We start from the raw sequence: 18,882 nt of genomic DNA, 5'->3' as shown, positions 1-18,882 counted from the left end.
GATGTGGGAGGAGCCATTGTGCAGTTTGGTAGAAAGTACTGTATACTGGATAAGCCGGCAGCAGCCACCAGGACCTGTGATGATGTCACCATCATGTGATAACCTGTGTGGGTGGAGTCAGGGGTCACATAACCAGGGGCTAATCCCTGTATCCAGGAGTCTGCTGAGCTGGCAATGTCTGAAAATCAGCATGGATGTACCCCAGCTATGTATGTGTGATGTATGTGAATCAGGATGGATGTAGTAGAGCTGTGTGTAATATGTGGGCATCATAATAGATGTATCTTGTAGCACAGCTTTGTGGCACATTGCGCCAGCAGAAACACTGGTACTGTAATTTCCTAATAATTACTAGTCATCCGTTTATTGACTTTACATACTGTATGCATGAACTTCTATCTGTACTCCAAAAATAGACTTGGGTTAAGAGATAAATTGTAAAGATTGTGAAATTTGATTGCAAGTTTTATTAGGCAGAGACTGATGTACGAGAAGTTTATCTCCAGTGCTGTGAAATACGTTGGCCATTTATGAGCATATAAATTGAATCGAAATAGAATATTTTCCGGCTAATCTAATTGGTTCTACTCAATGGGATTCTGTTTAATCTCACATACATTAAGGGGCTTTTACACAGGCTGATAAATTGTTCCGATCTTTGCATCCACTGGAAATCAGAGATTATCGCTCAGTGTAAATGAATAAATAAGACCTTAACCCTTTGCAGTCCAATATTGGATTCAGGGTTTCCTAGGGGGCTTTCTCTTTCTGCCCTTATACAATGGCGCCATCTGCTGGCTAGAGCCAGTACTGCGGTATGGGACATGCTGGAGAAGCCCCCTGACAACAGAGCGGCCAGTAATATACAGTAAGAATACCCTGCCGGACGTTTTCTGACATTGGAGCTGTACAGCCTCCAATCAGAATGTCTTCAGACGTCAGACAGTGGATTTGAAAGGGTTAATTTATAGAATGGGTCATTTTCTGGTCCCTTTAATTACTCATACCAATCCATATTCCTAATAAAGTTTTGGAGTATTGGAAGGAAACCAGAGTACCTGGAGGAGAGCATATAACAACTTCACGAAGATGATGTATATGTACATTTTGAATTTTTTTCCTGGATCTGCTCTCAGGTTAGGAATAATGAAAATTAGTAATCTAAAGGAGAAGCATAAAATAATCCATTTTCATCTGAAACTACATTCAAAAATCTATGGATATGAGTTCAAACCAACAGGACCCCCATCAGTATTTTAAAACTAATGCTACTTGTGTACATGGACTACTAAATATGGAGGGGTTGCTACATTAGGTCACATTTTAGGGTTAGAGTTTAGCAACTCATTCCATGACTCAGAATGGAGAGCCACAAACAAGCAGTGGCACGTGCTTTGGTAGACTAGAGGCATCCGTGTATTGAATGAATGGCCATTCATTTGAATGTTCATAATGTACAGTAATCCCATAGCTGTCACTGTAACAGCCACTATCGGAAAAAGAGACAGTTGGCTGAATCTTCCTCTGGCAAAATTCTGATCAGCTGATCACTTACATGTAGAGATGAGCCAACTTCTGAAAAGTTTGCTCAGGCTGATTCGCCGAATCTTAGAAAAAAGTTTGATTTAGTGCTAATTAGTTCAAACTTTCACTTATAATAATGATCCTGACCAAACAACGGTGGTGGTTTCTTTTCTCCTGTGGCTTAGTGGTTAGTACTATTACCTTGCCGTGCTGAGGTTCTAGTTCTGACAACATCTGCATGCAGTTTGCATGTTCTTCCTGTGTTTCATAATAATCACTTTTTTTTTTGCCCTTGGTCAGATTTGAACCTAGATCCCAAGCACTGCAAGGCAACAGCGCTAACCTTTGAGTCACCATTCTTTTTCCTTCCCCTCAATGAATGCACTATATAAATTAGGGTTATTATTATAAAGTAGAAACCCACACAAACGCAGCAAGAACATACAAATTGGTCATATTTGAATCTAGGGCCCTAGCACTGCAAGGAAACAGTGCTAACCACTGAGCCACCATTTTGCACAAGGAAAGTCTAGACGCAATGGGATGAAAGTGAAAGGGAGGAGACCCAAATTAGATAGTAGAAAAAAACTTTCTGACAGTGAGTGTGATCAATGAGTGGAACAGGTTACCACGGGAGGTGGCGAGTTCTCCTTCAATGGTAGTGTTCAAACAAAGGCTGGACAAATATCTGTCTGGGATGATTTAGTGAATCCTGCATTGACGAGAGGGTTGGACACGATGACCCTGAAGGTCCCTTCCAACTCTACCATTCTATGATTCTTACTAAGGTTCAAATCTGACCAAGGGCAGCATCTACATAGTTAATATTATGGAACACAGGGAAATCATACAAACTCCATGCAGATGATGTTAAAATTTGAACCCAAGACTGCAAGTTTGACAGTGCTAACTACTGAGCCACAGGAGAACTGCCATCGGGTTTGGCGGGGAACTGCAAATCAAACTTCTAGCAAAGTTCGATCCAAAACAGAGTTTATCTGGTTCAGTTTGCTCACTGCTACTCAAGAGGCTTTCATACTAAAGAGGATGTTGGCAATGTGACGATCCCTTCTATATAAAGTATGGAGGTTTCTGACCACATACGGTATTTATACTGTGAGTGCAACATTTTCTTGGTTTAGGGCAAGGTCTACTGCAGAAGATTTTCCAACACATCAGAAGTAGGAAAAACATGAACCAAAATTGCTTGTAATTAAAAGGAGTTTTCCAAGGCCGTTGTTTCTTTGAAAAAAACCTGCTAGCAATTCGGAAAAAATAATAAAGGAACGTGCTTACCACTCCGGGCCTCACAGCTCAAGTGTCACACGGTGCTCCATAGACATTGCAGTGTGTTCATATATGGAACATCACAGACAGACTGCAGCCAGTCAAAGTCCTCAACGGCGCATGGCTGAGGCCTGTGATTGGCTGCAGTTAGTCTGCGATGAGTGCTTGGTGGCTGGCGCTATGAGGGCAGGAAAGTTAAGTTCATTCCTTACAATGGGCGAGCAGGTTTAAGAAACAAAAAAACAAACAACATCTTGGAAAACTCCTTCAAGGATATCATCAGTGTCAGATAGTTCCACCACATTTAAGAAAATCTGTCCGCAGGAAATATGCATATAAACACATTGTAAAAGCTTTAAATCAGCCCTCCCAGAGTCACATTATCATGAAGCACATAATCCCATGATCTTTATTTCATGCCTTATGGTCACCCATTAGAAAGCATAGCCAATCGGAAAGCAGAACATTGTGATAGGTCACATAGCAACACAGGATGCTGGAACGTTGTTTATCTTGTTTGTTTTAGAAATTTGCTTTTATCTTTTCTTTAGATTTACTGGACTTGTTTATAAGGTATTATTGCTGTTGGGTATAGAAAATAAGCATTCTGGCAATAGACATCTGCAATGTCTAGAATAATGTGTCTGTTGATATGGAAGAAGATGGTTTTAGGTTTAAGCAGGACTCAGAGTTTTTTACACAACACAGACATACAATAGAAAAAAAGGTCTATGGCTTCTTTCACACTGGCCTTATAGGTTCCATTTTCCAACTTTGGAATCTACCGGCTGAATGGATTGGTCCTATGATGAAACCCAACTGACCCCTTTGACTATAAGGGTTCTGCTTGGTTTCCGTCTATCTGTCTGGCATTTTCCATAACAAAATAGCAATGTGCTACCATATTTCAGCTGGCATGATCAACGATGGAGGCTCCAAACAGATGCGGATGTGAACAAAGTCTAAGGACTAGAGATGAGCGAGTATACTCACTAAGGCACATTACTCGAGCGAGTAGTGCCTTAGCCGAGTATCTCCCCGCTCGTCTCTAAAGATTCGGGGGCCGGCGGGGAGCGGCAGGGGAGAGCGGGGAGGAACGGAGGGGAGATCTCTCTCCCTCTCTCCCCCCCGCTCCCCGCCGCAACTCAGCTGTCACCCGCGCCGACAGCCGAATCTTTAGAGACGAGCGGGGAGATACTCGGCTAAGGCACTACTCGCTTGAGTAATGTGCCTTAGCGAGTATACTCGCTCATCTCTACTAAGGACCCATTCATACAGGCATGTTTCCTGTCCATGTGGTCTCCGTGTATTTCATGGATGGCACAATGACTCATTAAAGGCAATTAGGCTATTCACACGGGTGTTTTTCTGATGGTCTGTGTGAAAAAATTGCAGCATATCCTATTTTGGTCTGTATCATGGACCAGTACATGCAATGTCCACAGTCTGCGAGTATCAAACAGCACATGTATGGCCTTTCCATGTACTGTCTATTGGGAGTTGAATCTTGGGTGCAACTTACATATGCCCATGTGAAAGGCCTATTAGTCATAGGCAAAGCAGACATAAAGGGAAACCCTGGCAAAACTGAAGTCTTCAAAATTATCTAGTCATTAAAGGGATTTTCTGGGATTTCGATGCTGCTGAACTATTGTTAGGATTGATTATCAATATCAGATCAGTAGGAGCCTTACTCCCAGCACCCCAACAATCAGCTGTTTAAAGAGGTCGTAATTCCGAGCATGATTGTCTTCCAAGTACGGGGGCTTTGCGGTGGCTTTAGATTACTATAGAGCCCTATTCTTGATCCACAGATTCTTTCACAGTGGGGTCATCGCTTTCCAAGTGGAAAAGGGTCCCGACAAGGGTTGGCTTGACGTGCTTTCCTCTTGACAAGTTTCTCCCTTTTGCCCTCCATTTGTTCCTCTTCGAAATCCATAGTCTTGTTGGTAACGGCTGACCCCCAAATTGAGTGCTCGAGGGCCAGGGCTTCCCAGTTCTCAAGGTCTATGCCACAGTTTTTAAGGTTCGTTTTAAGTCCATCCTTAAATCTCTTTTGCTGTCCACCAACATTCCGTTTTCCCTTCTTGAGTTGAGAGTATAGAAATTGCTTTGGGAGATGGTAATCAGGCATTCGCACAATGTGGGTAGTCCAGCGAAGTTGATGGCGAAGGATCATTGTATACCAAGCACAGCTCCATAGCAGCATTTCTTAGTGGCAGTGCCTGTTATTACAGCTTAATCCCATTCACTTGAATGGGGATCAACTACATAAAGGGTATGTAACCAATGATTGTACTCTCACAGGCCAATGTCTCTTCAAACAGCTGATCGGCAGAGGTACAAGAGTTGAAGGTCCACCAATCTGACATTGATGACCTATCCTAATGATAGGCTATAAATATTTAAGTCCTGGAAACCCTTTTACAGGAGTCTTGAACCTGTTGATTATTAACAATGGATACTGGATTTATTCATTCCCCACTAGCATCTGATTGCCAAGCAGTAGAAGATGTCGGATGGTAGAAATTTGATGTATAATCAATTACATACACAGTGCATCAGGAACAGCTGGCACATGACATCTTGTGGTTAGTAATGCGGTACCATGTGATGGCCACATCATGATCTGTTCTCAGATGAGCTGTGGGAACAGTGGGAAAGTTAGACACATTTTTACAATGGTGTACCTTGCATAGACTGAGGTTTAATAGCCAAAAACTGACAGGGGGGCCCCTAGTGACCCTATGTCATCAACATCACCAACTCACAAGTGTCCAGAAAAGACAACAATGGAACTTGAACATAAGGCAAAACGTCATTTGAAGTGACGAGTTCCATTTCCTGTTGAAACATATAGATGGCCAGGTCCATATTTGGCGTAAACAGCATGAAGCCGTATCCCGTGGCTGCACCATTGGTGGTCAACAGGATGGTGCTAGTAATCTCATGATCTAGGGAGCAGTTGGAGGAACGTGACAATGAATTCCCCACACTGTCTTGGCCCACAAACTCATTGGACTGTAACCCAATTCAACATGTTTTGGATATGCTGGAAAGGGCTGTGAGATCTGCTCCCACTTATCCACAAAATGTGTACCAACTGATGTAGCTGCTGCAGCGGACATTGGTCAAGTTAAGGCGAGTCGGGTTCCAAATGCAGAATCTGGCACTGGCAGCAGAGGCGTCCGCACGTACCTGCTTTCTTTTTCTCACATTTGGACTGCAGATTTTTCCTCCACAATGGAAACTGCAATTGCTTTCGGCTCATGTGCAGGAAGAATCACTTTTCCATAGCATGCTATGGATGGTACTTGCTGAGGAATCTGGAAACGGGCGCCCGCTCCGGATCCTGCAGTGCAAGTCCACCCGTGTGCAGGCAGTCTGAGAATGAAAGATCTTCACCACCTTGTGGAATCTTTTCCACAATATCCGAAAGCCATGATCACCCACAAAGGTGGACCAACTGGCTACTACAAGGGCAATGGGGGAGCATAATCATTCCTTAATGCAAATAAAATAATCAGAGAATCCTTTTTCCAGAAATGTTGATTTCTGATGTAGATGCAATATGACCATACAACATTTCTCACTACTTTAGAAAGAATCCAGGGTGCCAATCGTCCATAAATTCCTAGAAGTCTATAAAAGGAGAAACTTTTTAAAATGCTTTGTCCAAAGACAAAAGAAAAAAAAGTGGATGTGCCCATTTTTTTCCAAGCTAAAGAGGCGTTTGCACGTTATTAATGTATTTAGACCAATTCGCACATGGACTATCTGATTTTGGGATAAGCCGTCAACCCTGGAGCCATCTTCACACTGAAGGTCCAATCAGTCCATTTTTTAAACATTTTTTTTTAGGAAACTTAAAGGTTACTACTGCCAATTATTGCACCTGAGACCTGAAAGGTTTTGTCGTCCAGGACTCTGGGAAAACCTAGTGATATTTTTTGGAGGAATTGTCATGATATCTATTTTGATTTTGAGCGAAAGGCAGAAGAGGACACCTTAAAAAATTACTGGCCCTATTGGTAATTCCTTTTGCTCCTTTTTATATTTTTTAACACATTCATATCAGGGTTTTGGATAATATGGTCACATTTTCTATCACTGTGTTATGTTATGTCACAATGTTCTGTTCCATGGCAACTTGATCACAGCATGCACTGAAGTCTACACCAAGAGGATTTGTGGATTTTGCTACACAAAATGGAAATCACATCTACAAAAGAGAATGTATTTTTATACACATCTAAAGTCAAGCATATTAATAGGATTGTAAAATCACAATGGAGTAATATGCGTATTCTACACATATAGTGGACAACCAAAAGGGCATGTGTGCATTGTTACATGCAAATAAGGGAGGTGGAACAATACCTCTGCAGTGCCACCTATTGGAAGGTATCATTCCTGCAAGTCAATGTTCGACTCTTTATACAAGCCTTGTAACAATGACTGGGAATTTTAACATGGAGGGACCATGTTGTGGGCTGAATATCGCTATTGAGATAGTTGCCTCCCCCATTCCATTGTACATTAAGACAAACTCTAGCATTCTTAGGGCAACCAATTCCTATATGCCCTATTAGGGACGGCATTAAATGGTGTTCCCCATTAGGACCCCCCTACCCTAAGAGCCAGAGTGGGGATGCACTAAATTTAGAGGACTTAAGAAGTGTGTTACACCTGAATACTGCCTGAAATTATACATTTACCCTGCAGCTGCTGAAATGTAGTGCTAGCAAAATCTTCACCCCGCTGTTTTCTGAGGGTCTTGGGCAGTATCTACAGATCAAACATGAATAATTTTTTCCAAAAACAGCACCACACCTGCCCATTGCTTGTCTGTGGTACTGCAGCTCAACACACTTACTTCAATGAAGCTGAACTTCAACCCTAGGAACAACCCATCGACAGGAATGGCGCTGTTTCGGGAAGAGAGTAGCCATGCTTTTCTCATCCTGTTCCAATTTTTTTTAAAAAATAGAATGGAATATTTTATAAAAATATTCTAGAGCACCAGATTTTTTGTAATTCTCAACCAATATAATCCAGTGTGGTGGAGTGATGGTAAATTGTAGTCCAGGGAGAATTTGAGTAATAGCAACGTCTTGCAACGTACTCATCTCCTTTGTAGTTGTCCACATGCAGTTTGCACCATCTGTGATGTAATATTACATAACACACGTATAACACACCGGGATACACAGCACACAGGAGTGTACTACCTTTGGGTTCAGCCTTTGGAATCTCACATAAGCTGGACATCCAAACTTCAGGTATCCAGAGGCAGCAATAAAAGAATTACAAATGAATAAGAAGTATTAAAAAATCTGTACAGTAAGGAATAACAGCCGACATATAAGACTCTGTCATTAAAAAACAACTTGTTACGTCCTAATTGTCAGTGGGGCCGGCCTCATAGTTGTGCAGTGGCAACCTTGCTGACACGATCGCTGCTCTACTTTTCTCTCTACTTACCTTTGTTTCTCCATACGGGCTATCATTAGATTCAGCCGCTAGTGCTTTCAATGCATCTAATGTGCACTCCCGACTCCTCAAAGTTAATTGATAATGTCAGCTTTGATTGACAGTGTGAAGTGGGAACTGCGTCCATTTTGCACATTCAACGCACGGGGAGCTGTATCGAAGGAAAGCCCGTTTAGAGAATGGAGGTAAGTAGGGAGGAAAGAAGCTTAACTAGTGTGTTAGCAAGGCCGTGGCTGCAAAGCTGTCCAGCTGGCACTGCTGACTTGGGGACATAACAGGTCTTTAAGAAAAACTGGTCATCTTTAATGCTAAAAAATAAGAAATCTGCAAACTCCTCATACTGACTTGATGTAATCAAGTGGCAACAGAAATTAATATTGACGAAATTAATAATGGTAGTTTATAGATATTGCGGAGGTAAATTGCTTACGAAAGCGAATTCTCAGGAATCAAGATACCATGATGCATGTTAAGAGCGCCACATCCATGAAGCATCATGCAGACATGTCAAGATCTGCTATTGTCTCAGATGTTTTTGCATTAGGACAACTCCGGTCTACCTGTCCCATTAGGGAATGTCGATATAAGGATGTAATAGAGTGAATTCCCCTTGATTAGGCACAACATAAAGCTACTATAAAAGGACGGCTCAAGTAGATTTGGATCAGACGGAGAACTATAGGTGATCTCTTCCTTGAGCTGATCTCTGAGACGGCTCCATTCTATAAGGAGCTTAATAATTAGCCACGTGTATTGACCCACAACCAATCCAATCACTGTCCTTAGCAGTGTCCCAGTGATTGGCTGAAGTGGTCACATGACTATATGAGCACAATATTGTGGCAGCCAATTAAACAGAGCCCAGTAGGGAACACTAGAGCCACTGTGCTGGCACAGCAGGAGATTTAAGAGTTCATTAACTGGACAATTTGTTATTTAATTCATTCCCTCCTTTTTGAGCATTTTTTTCATCTTGAAAAACCCCTTTAAATTTAATGGGTTTTCTGGGCAAAGAGTACATGAATCATGGATGCTCGTCCACATGCAAACATATTTCCCAACCATGGTCATTGAGCTTATGATTGATCCCTCCACCCCCCTTCCAAAGAAAAAACGCCATTCCCCTCACCCCATAAAAATGACATTATAAAACTGATCCGCATGGCTGACAGATTGTGGCTGGGGTCTTAACTTCTAGGAACCACTAAAGCATGGTTCCATGGTAACTTGCCCAGTTAGCCACATAATCATCAATCTATCCATTTAGTTGTGTCCAACTCTCGGTGACTTTATAGGCGAACATTCTCCACTTAAAATAGGCATCAATCTTAGCCTACTGACCCATAAACCTTAAATCTCATTTCCAAAGTCTTCGGGTTTCTAGGATGACCATACAGACAAAGGTGACTGTCTACGTCATGAGCCTTTCTCTACATTATATGGTATATATTACACTACAGTACAAGATGTTATCGAAATAGGCGAGTCACCTACCCCGTTCACATGGTAACACGCTAAACGTATAATCAATGTATTTGATCTCTAGAAAATCTCTTTGGTGGGCCCAAACCAAGGTGAAAAGAAAAACCAGGGAAACAAACAAGTCAGCAAGTGTTCTTGCAGTTCTTCCACATCTGGTTTGCATTTGGATTTCCTTTTAAAAACTTTGGCATAAATTGTTCCCAGTTTTAAGAGGGGAAGGAAAAAAAAAAGATTTATCATTGACACGTGTGACGTATAGACTCCAGGGGAAGAGGATTGCCCCTCGCAAACAAAACAATACACATAGCAAGGGGCGGTATGATTTTATGGCATTGATTTTCAGCAAAGAATGTGCCTGCAGGAGCCTGGCATGGGCAAGGAGATAAGGGGCAGGTCATTTCTTCACTGGAATCCTTAGAGGTTCACTTCTGATGGAGTTGGTAAATCTAGTGGCTTTAGTGCCCCATTTTCCTGATTACAGCGCTCTAATAACTCTGCATTGTCAGCTGTATCCATATTGCTTTTTTAGTTTTCCATTGACATATGAGGGGTTGTTTTTTTGCAGGACAAGTCGTATTTGTCAATGATACTATTTAATGCAATGAAAAACTAAAAAAAAAAGAAAAAATAAGTGGGGTGTCATTGAAAAAAAATTGCTCTTTATTCTTTGTGTTTCGTATTAATTTTTTACGGCATTTAGTGTTTACTTTATTATGTAGGTCAGTGCAAATCAAGCAATCTCAAAGTGTGTGTGTGTAGGGTTATATATATATATATTTATTTTTTTCCCCCATAAATATTATATATACATACACAACACTTTTTTGTATTTGACTATTTAAAAAAAAAAAAGAAATGGTAAATTGCTTTTTGGAGCCATATTCTGAGAGCCGTAACTTTATTCTTCCATTGTTGGCGCTATATGGGGCTTCATTTTTGCAGGGTTATCTGTAGTTCTATTAGTACCATTTTAGGGCATATATGACTTTCTGATCACTTTTTATTCAATTGTTTTTGAAGTGGTGACCAAAAAAATCCCACAATATTTTTTCGTTTTTTTTTATGTCACTCAACATGCGAGATAAGTAGTTCCATATTTTGTAGTTCCAACTCTTACACGTGCAGCGATACCGATTGTTTTCATCGTTTAGTTTTTTTACATTTTTAATACATATATTTAAAAATTCTATTTATTCTTTTTACCTTTTTTTTAAGGGTCGCACCAGGTGACTCAAAAGTGTGATAACTTGTACAATATACTGCAGTACTTCTATATTGCTGTATACTGTATTTGTATTGCTATTCGGGGCTTAATAGTCTACAATACATGGCAAACATAGTGCCCTGGGAGGCTTCACTACAACTCGTGCTGCTATGGCAATCTATTGGCACCCCAACTATGTCACAGTGGAGGGGGGCATGGTTAACTTCTTATATGCCATGGACAGCATTCCCCACCGTACCCAAGTGGTTAAACAGCTATGACCAGAGCTAGCTCAGATTGCAGCTGTTGTGGTCTGGTGTTAGCGGTTGGAGATAGCTGGCACCTATCTGGTATAAAAGCAAGCTCAGCTCCTGAGCTCGCTTCATACACCCCCCGCCCCTCTTTACCCCCTCTAGGATGGAACATCTGTGTATACCAGCACTGGACATTGTAAATCAAAAGAAAAGCAAGTGCATAACAGCAATATCTAGACACATTTTTTAGAAACGGTTTCCAAAAAAGAAAAAATTCTGTTCAATGTAATCAGGAACAATGCCCTAAACACTACAACTCTAGAACCATGGGGTTCACGGTCTGTCTGCCTACTATCGACTTAACTGCACCTGATGCAATCGGAATCTGCTAAAAATGATGTCGTGCCACGTGGGTACTGTGTGAGGTTTATAGTTTTCTTTGCTACTATAACACAATGGATAGAAGAACATCAGATTGGAGACTGGTAGTGCTCCCATTCAGTGCAACAGCTGAAGGTCAACAAGAGGGGCTGACACCAAAAAAGAAAAGACTGTAAAGACCTCATAACAGGTGCTCTAGAACTCAATGGACTAACAAAAGTTTATTTATCATGAGCAGCTGCCATAAGCAATGCGGGTACTTGTGAATTCACACAACTGTGTGATCAACTTATTAAGGCACATGCAATATCTCATTACAAGAGGGGAACTAGGCAATATAGAGAATGTATCAGCCTTTGTATTTAGACTTTCCCATCTACGAAGAAGCAGAGCTAAGTTGGTCTGATGTAGAGGAGCTAGTTTCATCGGATGTAGCAGAGCGGTTTGTCATTTCATGATGCTATAATGATGCATGTGCTTTTATATTACACTGCGGGACAGTCAGCACTGTGTCATGACTCAAAAGGAAATCTAACTAGGATACAAAATATTGAATGGTGCTGTCCCAGTGTTATCTTGTAAGAAGGCCGCTGTCAGTGACTCAGACTTGAGGAGTATTCACATCACTTTCCTGCCCTTACATGGACTATGCTGATCACTATTAAGCTCTCCAGTTTGGAGCCCATTGATATTTTTTTTTTTACAGCTATGTTGGAGTTATGTCCAAAGCTGGAAGTCGGAATTGAGCTTTGCGGTTAGAAAATGAGTGTGCAACTGGCAGAGCAATAGAGGGAGGGATAAGTGACATAATGAGTCAGGATCTGCAGTGCCAGCTTGAAGAAATCTCTGTATATACAAACCTGCAACCTGATTATATAACCCACTAACAGAAAATAGTAACAGGAAAGAAGGATGTTTAACAGTATTTTGTCCAGAAGTCTAAAGCTCCATGCAGAATCCCTGTAAATCCGGACTATAGAGCTACAGTATGGTGGGTCTGTACTGCGCCACACTAAAGAATTATTCTTTCCTTGAAGTAGAAATTTTATCTATGTATCCGTCTATGTATCCATCTATCTAGCTTTTAATACACACTGACTGATCGCTGCATTAGGAAAACCTACTCAATAACAGGTTGGCCCACATTTTTGGCCTATCTAGGCTTAAAGATGTTGGGGAACAGATTCCAAAAGGTGGCAAACATCCTCCATACAGCTATGGCAGTTGTTGCTCATTTTACAAAAAAGCAGGAGCAGCCCTTTCCAGAATATCCTCAACATGTCCAATGGGGTTAGAGCCTGGTGAGTTTGGAGGTGAAGGCATTTTGAAGAATTCATTGTCATGTTCCTCCAACCACTCTCAAATGATCCAAGCTCAATGACATGGAGCGTTGTCTTATTGAAAGATAGCACAGTGGTTAGGGAAGACTTCCTGAAGATCTGGGTGCAGATGGTCAGCTAAAAGATCCCTGTAGCATTCACCATTCAAGGATTGTGGTATGATGAAAAATGGTCCTAGGCCATGCGAGGACAATGTTTCCCACACCATAACACTGTCACCACCAGCCTGTGGAGCCCCAACTGTGCACCCATGGGATGCGGTTTACGCCAGATGCAAACCGTAGCATTCATATGGTTCAGCAAGAAAAGAGACTCCTCACTCCAGATGATCTTCTGCTATTTGTCCAAGGTCCACTGACATCTTTCCTGAGCACATGAAAGGAGCTGTTGGTGAGGACCCTGGGTCATCAGGGGCACCCTTGTCCATCCCTGGCTGAGCCCCAGTCAATGCTAGGTACGCTGGTACGCTGCACAGTCATAGTAAAAATGTGTTCCTCTGCTGTAATGTTGGGTCAGTTGGTCAGCAGTGGCATGTTGTTGCTGAAATACCAAATGTGCCACCCACGGCTTACTCTAGGATCAACCACACATAGCCTGCCACTGTGTGATCTTCTGTCACATGTCTGTCCATTCTTGGTACCAGCATGGTTCAGAAATAGAGATGAGCGAGCACGCTCGGATAAGGCTGTTACTTGAGCGAGCATCGCTCTTCTTGAGTAACTGCATTCTTGTCCGAGCAGATTTGGGGGGGGGGGCGCGGTGGCGGAGGCTAGCGGGGGGAGAGAGAGATCAGAACTTGAAGGAATATTTTGGTTTTTTTGTATGAAAAACAATACAAAAGCAAACAACACCTTTTATATATAATAAATTGATTGTCTGCATCATGTTCATAGGTTCTCCAGTCCTATATAAATAAATCAGAATTCTTCTATCTTAAAGTAATACCATCAGCAGTGATTGAAAGACAGGAGTCATGATACAGTGGCCATTGCTGGTACTGCAAGTGAATGCGTTTTTCTGGACACTGCATAATGTATAGAGCTGAACTAGTCCTGGGACTACAAGGCTCCTCTAAACAGCTGATCATCAAGGGTGATGGGTATCAAAGCCCCACCAACCTGATACTGATGGTCATCAGGAAAAAAAAGTCCTGCACTATCCTTCACATTTTCTTTACAGAAGAGCAGAAAACCTCTTTGTATCCACAGCCAGCGGTGAGAAGATTCCAGTCTTCAGCATCTGGCTTGGCCAACTGCCTACTTCTTCCGATAGGAATGCTAGCTGTCTAACAGGAATATTCTATTGTTGTCCTTTTTGCTGTGAGAGATGCTTGATGTTATTTAGTGTCTTGTACCAGTGTAGAGCAAGTTCCTGCAACTGTACATCTGGCTTCCTCCAGTGAAAAGGAGGGGGAATAGGAAAGGCAAGGCTTATTAAAAAAAACTCTTTGCCTTGTAACAGGATTGTAACAGAAAACAGATCAATGGATACAACGTTTCAAACCCTGCTCAGATATTCAGATTTACTACAGCATAGCAGGAGCCCATCTTCAGAAACTAGAACATTGCCTCCAGAAAAAAAGGAATTCCTGCTTTTTGTATGATATATTTATGGGTGGAAGGTTATTATTCTCTCTTGTCATTTAAAGCAACCTTTTAGATTCCTACATTACTGAAAATCCATAAAGGGTTGAAACGTACAGGCTGAGCAGACTTCAGTGAATGTCTGCTGATGTCAGCATTCTCCAATATGCAGTGGTTTGGAATGGAAATATCTGAAAGACTGCACAGCGTAAAGCTGTCAGATTCCCAATGCTCACTGGTTATTACCAGGCACCGTCATTCCTGAAATCGGAGGCATAAACTAGTGGGGGTGCAAGGGGAGGCAGCCGCCCCGATGCCCCAGATGCCTAGGCGAACACCACTTTCCATTGTATAGATGTGGTGTTGCAATCAATGATGGATCAGCTAGACTGCACAAGGAATAGTACGCCCAAGACTGGGCTGACACAAGCCGATTCGATTCTATGTGCAGATATCCGCAAAGGAAGACCTGCGAAGGATCGCGGAAACAAGTTGAGAATGGTCGTGTATGCGTGTGGTTTTCTGCACAGATCTACACGCATGGACAGCGTATCATCCACACAGAAGAAAGATCACAAGCAGGGAATGACATTGGAAAGTAGCTCAATCCCCTGGAAACACCCTTCTATCGCTCAGGTGACATTTTGTTGTCCTGTTGTGGTGAGAGCCACTGGCGTAACAATAGGGGATGCAGGGGAGGCAGTTGCACCTGGGCCCAGGAGTCTTAGGGGGCCCATAAGGCCTCTCTTCTCCATACAGGGGGCCCAGTACTATGAATAAAGCATTATAGTTGGGGGTCCTGTTACCGGTTTTGCATTTGGGGCCAAGAGCTTCAAGTTACGCCTCTGGTGAGAGCTGTTCTGGGAGCCTTCAGAACGGGGTACTGCTCTATACAGGTTAGGTTGGTTTATACAACTTTTTTTCAAAGTAGTATGCACCACTTAACCCCCCCCCCCCCCTCCCCTCCAAAAAAAACACTTTCTTGTGGAGAAAGAGCCCAGGAGAACAAGCTGGTGTTGTAGACAGCAGTTTGGATGGGGGTGCTGCTCCCCAGACTCTGTCCTGCATTGTCTTACCCACAAATTCCTGCTTTCCTTATTGCATTTGTATCTGGTCTCCTAGAAACTTTCAAGCGAATCCTCGTCCATATGCAGTGTTAATTGCAAATGCACTACAGATTGAACACATCCATAGAGATCAATGCAGTCCATATGCGCAGAATCCGCGTTAAAATAGAGCATGCTGCGATTTTTCTTCTCCCGCCATTCCTAACCACAAGTGTGAGTGAACTGGCGAGAGTCCATGCATCTCAATGCCTGCGTATTATGGCGTATTGTCCGCACAGACAGCGATCACGGAATCAGCAATTCAAATCTGCTCACGTGAGACCCAGCTACCACTTGTCACGGTGTGTCACATCCCAATCCTGTCAGACGCCCACCATAAAAGCATATGGGGTGTGATGTTGGGGTGCACTGGTCTGGGCTGGTCTCTGCTCCCTGGTGTGTAGATGGTGATGTGCAGTGCAAACCCCAGAATAAGTCCAGTGAGGCAGGGGAGGGAATACTTAAAACTCATACTTGTTCCAAAAGCTTGCCGATACAACATCCGTGAAGATGAAGGCATAATTCTTTACAATCAAATCAATGTTCCTCCTGATGGTGGTGGCTTTAACCCTTTATACACTACCTTGCTGCTTCATACTGCGCTATTATGAATTTTTTATCACGGCCCTGGAGTCTGTAGCTTTCTCTGAGTCACTTTTATCCATTAGTTTCCAAAAACTATGCTAGCCGGAGGCACGGACAAATGTGCCAATTAAACCACTCAATAGTGAGCCTCCAAAATCCAGCTTTGCTTTAGCTAGGAGTCAGCGCAGTTTAACCCTTTCTAAGCTGCATTCTACCCAAGCCACCCCCTGTAATGTACATAACAGTGGTTAAGTATAGAACCTTCAAAAGGCACCCTTCTTGTAGGCAGCAGACCACTTCAGGGCTAAAGGGAAACTTGGATCATGGACCGAAGATCAACATCCCAAAGAAGGTGGTATGATGGCACCACTTCATTATGCCACAAATGCCAAGCCAAAAGAGTACCCTGAGCTTGGCCAGTTGGGCATACATTACTGTTTGGGGGCACTTCAGGGGGCATTACTGCTTTTTACCCAGACTAGTGACATAATAAAACCTGATCTGATATTTTGGATTTTTTTCATTGCCAAGATAAGACTCTGTGATCGATGCCAAATGCGCCCCCCATGAATAGAAGCCGAGTTATGAGTCAGTTGAACTGAACAGTATGTTGCTGCTGGATTGACGAGTGGTAACACTATAATTCTCCTATAAACACCGTAGCTTGTGATGACTGCTTATGAAAAATGGTAATAAGGCAAATATTAAAGTCAAATATTGAACTACTCTTTATTAGCTACTGTATCAAGCCCTGGGGATGCGGACACTGAAGTCGGGCTGGCAGGGTACTCTACAGCCCGGACAACAAGGGATCCATTCACCTCCCAGACGGTCTGCGGGACGAGTGTTTGCAGAGTTCATATGTTTATTGTACCATGCAAATTTTAGAAAACAAGCCTTTCCAAATACCGTGTGAAAACATCTCCGCCCGCCCCGGCATCCTGGTTCATATTTGTTTTGAATCGCGCTGTCTCCCATGTGACATGGCGCATAAGACAACACAGAGCTTCATTGGGTATAATCGCCATTCAAGGCACAGTATACAAAGAATAATCTCTCGCTAAATAGCCCTTTTGTGTTATTACTATGAGCTGTGTGACAATACAATGGCAAATAGACAATACGCTGCTTATATGGAAATGTCAGAAAATGTAGAACTGTTTAAAAGGACAGTGCAGCTCATAATGATAGTAATTGTATACTCGGAATCCATCCCAGGATTATTTACAAAGGCTTGTACCTACTGGGAAAAATAGATACATTTAGGTCTCTTCTTGCAGATAAAAATCAGAAATGAGCCATTTATTTTGATGGGAATCATTTTGACCAAAATCTTATTTAGGGTAGTTTCACATCTGTGTTGGGGGTTCCACTTTCTTGCTATGTTCGGGGAGCAAGAAAGGGGAATCCCCGTGGCCCAACGCTTCCATCTTAGAATGGAGCGAACAACGCCGAACACACCCCATTGACTATAATGGGGTCCGTTCCCTTTCCACCCGGGATTAAGCTGGAAGAAAAAGTGCTGTACACAGTGCTTTTCTTTCGGTATTTTGTGCCGGAACTGCGACAGAACCTCCGACCGGAGGTACCAATGTAGATGTGAAACCATCTTTAATATAGTTGCTGCACTGAAAAATTACATAACGTATTATTAGCTATTCTGCCAAGTCTAGTAAACATACAGATATTTCTATACTCCGATCTCAGGTTTTGGAGAGGGTTAGGCCGCCTGCAGACCCGACCCCCTGCAGGGACCAGGCTTCGGCTTTTTGATGTGTCGGCTGTCAGCCAGCCAATGCATGCGCAGAGCGGAGCCGACGGCCCAGCAGTGATATTTCTGAAATAGAGCATGTCGCGATTTGTTTACCGCGCGTGATTTCGCACGGACAAATCGCGGCCATCTGCCTAGGATTGCGTTTTCTAACGCAATCCTATGGCGCTTCCACGGGCAAAATTCTGCAGGAAATCCCGCCGCGGAATTTTCGCCCATGTGCAGAGGGCCTTACGGTGGTTTCACACCTGCATTGGAACTTCTGATTTGAGGGTGGCTTCAGATGAGCGTGTTTTTGTGCGGACATATGCACGCAGGAAAACACGCGTCTATTACAAACAATGCATTCCCTATAGTCTGTTCACATGTCCGTGTTTTACAGGTGCCTGTAAAGATAGGACATGCATGAACAATAGGGAATGCACGCATTCTCTTCAATTAAGCCGCGGCTGCTTCCCGCGGCTCCATTGAAGACAATGGTCTACCAGCACCCGGTAATTTAAATATAAGCCCTTCCCTGAAAAACAACAATTTTAGTAAAAAAAAAAGTAAAACTTACCTGTCCGCCGCTGCCGTGTCCCCGCAGGGATAAAGAGCACATCTGCCGCATGTGGCAGATGTTTCCTTCATTCCTGCGTGGAAAAAGAATTCCCTGCTGCACTTGCCACATCTGTGACAGATGCAGCAAAGGAATTTTAAATCCCCACTGGGAAGAGCATATCTGCTGCATGTGGCAGATGTTTTCTTCATCCCTGCAGGGAAAAAGAATTCCCTGCTGCACCTGCCACATCTGTTGTGAGGAGTATTCAGCAGGCGGGGATTTAAAACGCCCGCCTGCTGAATGGGCTGCCTCTGATTGGCTGAGCACTGGG

General features: G+C 42.8%; 1 protein-coding gene across 5 annotated transcripts in view; it reads right to left on the bottom strand.

Moving 5' to 3' along the window:
- Nucleotides 1-18,882, bottom strand: part of SH3PXD2A (SH3 and PX domains 2A) — a 327,632-nt gene that overhangs the window by 93,923 nt on the left and 214,827 nt on the right. For 2 of the 5 annotated variants that reach the window (XM_066600885.1, XM_066600886.1), the window contains exon 2: nt 8,043-8,087. The exons of the other annotated variants lie outside the window; for them this stretch is intronic. In XM_066600885.1, the coding sequence (XP_066456982.1) occupies nt 8,043-8,087 (45 nt within the window). The remainder of the gene's footprint in view (nt 1-8,042; nt 8,088-18,882) is intronic. 5 annotated transcript variants of the gene reach the window in all.

Source organism: Eleutherodactylus coqui, chromosome 4 (assembly GCF_035609145.1).
Source record: "Eleutherodactylus coqui strain aEleCoq1 chromosome 4, aEleCoq1.hap1, whole genome shotgun sequence".
NCBI classification, from domain to species: Eukaryota; Metazoa; Chordata; class Amphibia; order Anura; family Eleutherodactylidae; genus Eleutherodactylus; species Eleutherodactylus coqui.
The sequence above is the reverse complement of the archived record's forward strand: the minus strand, read 5'-3'. Positions and strand labels throughout refer to the sequence as shown.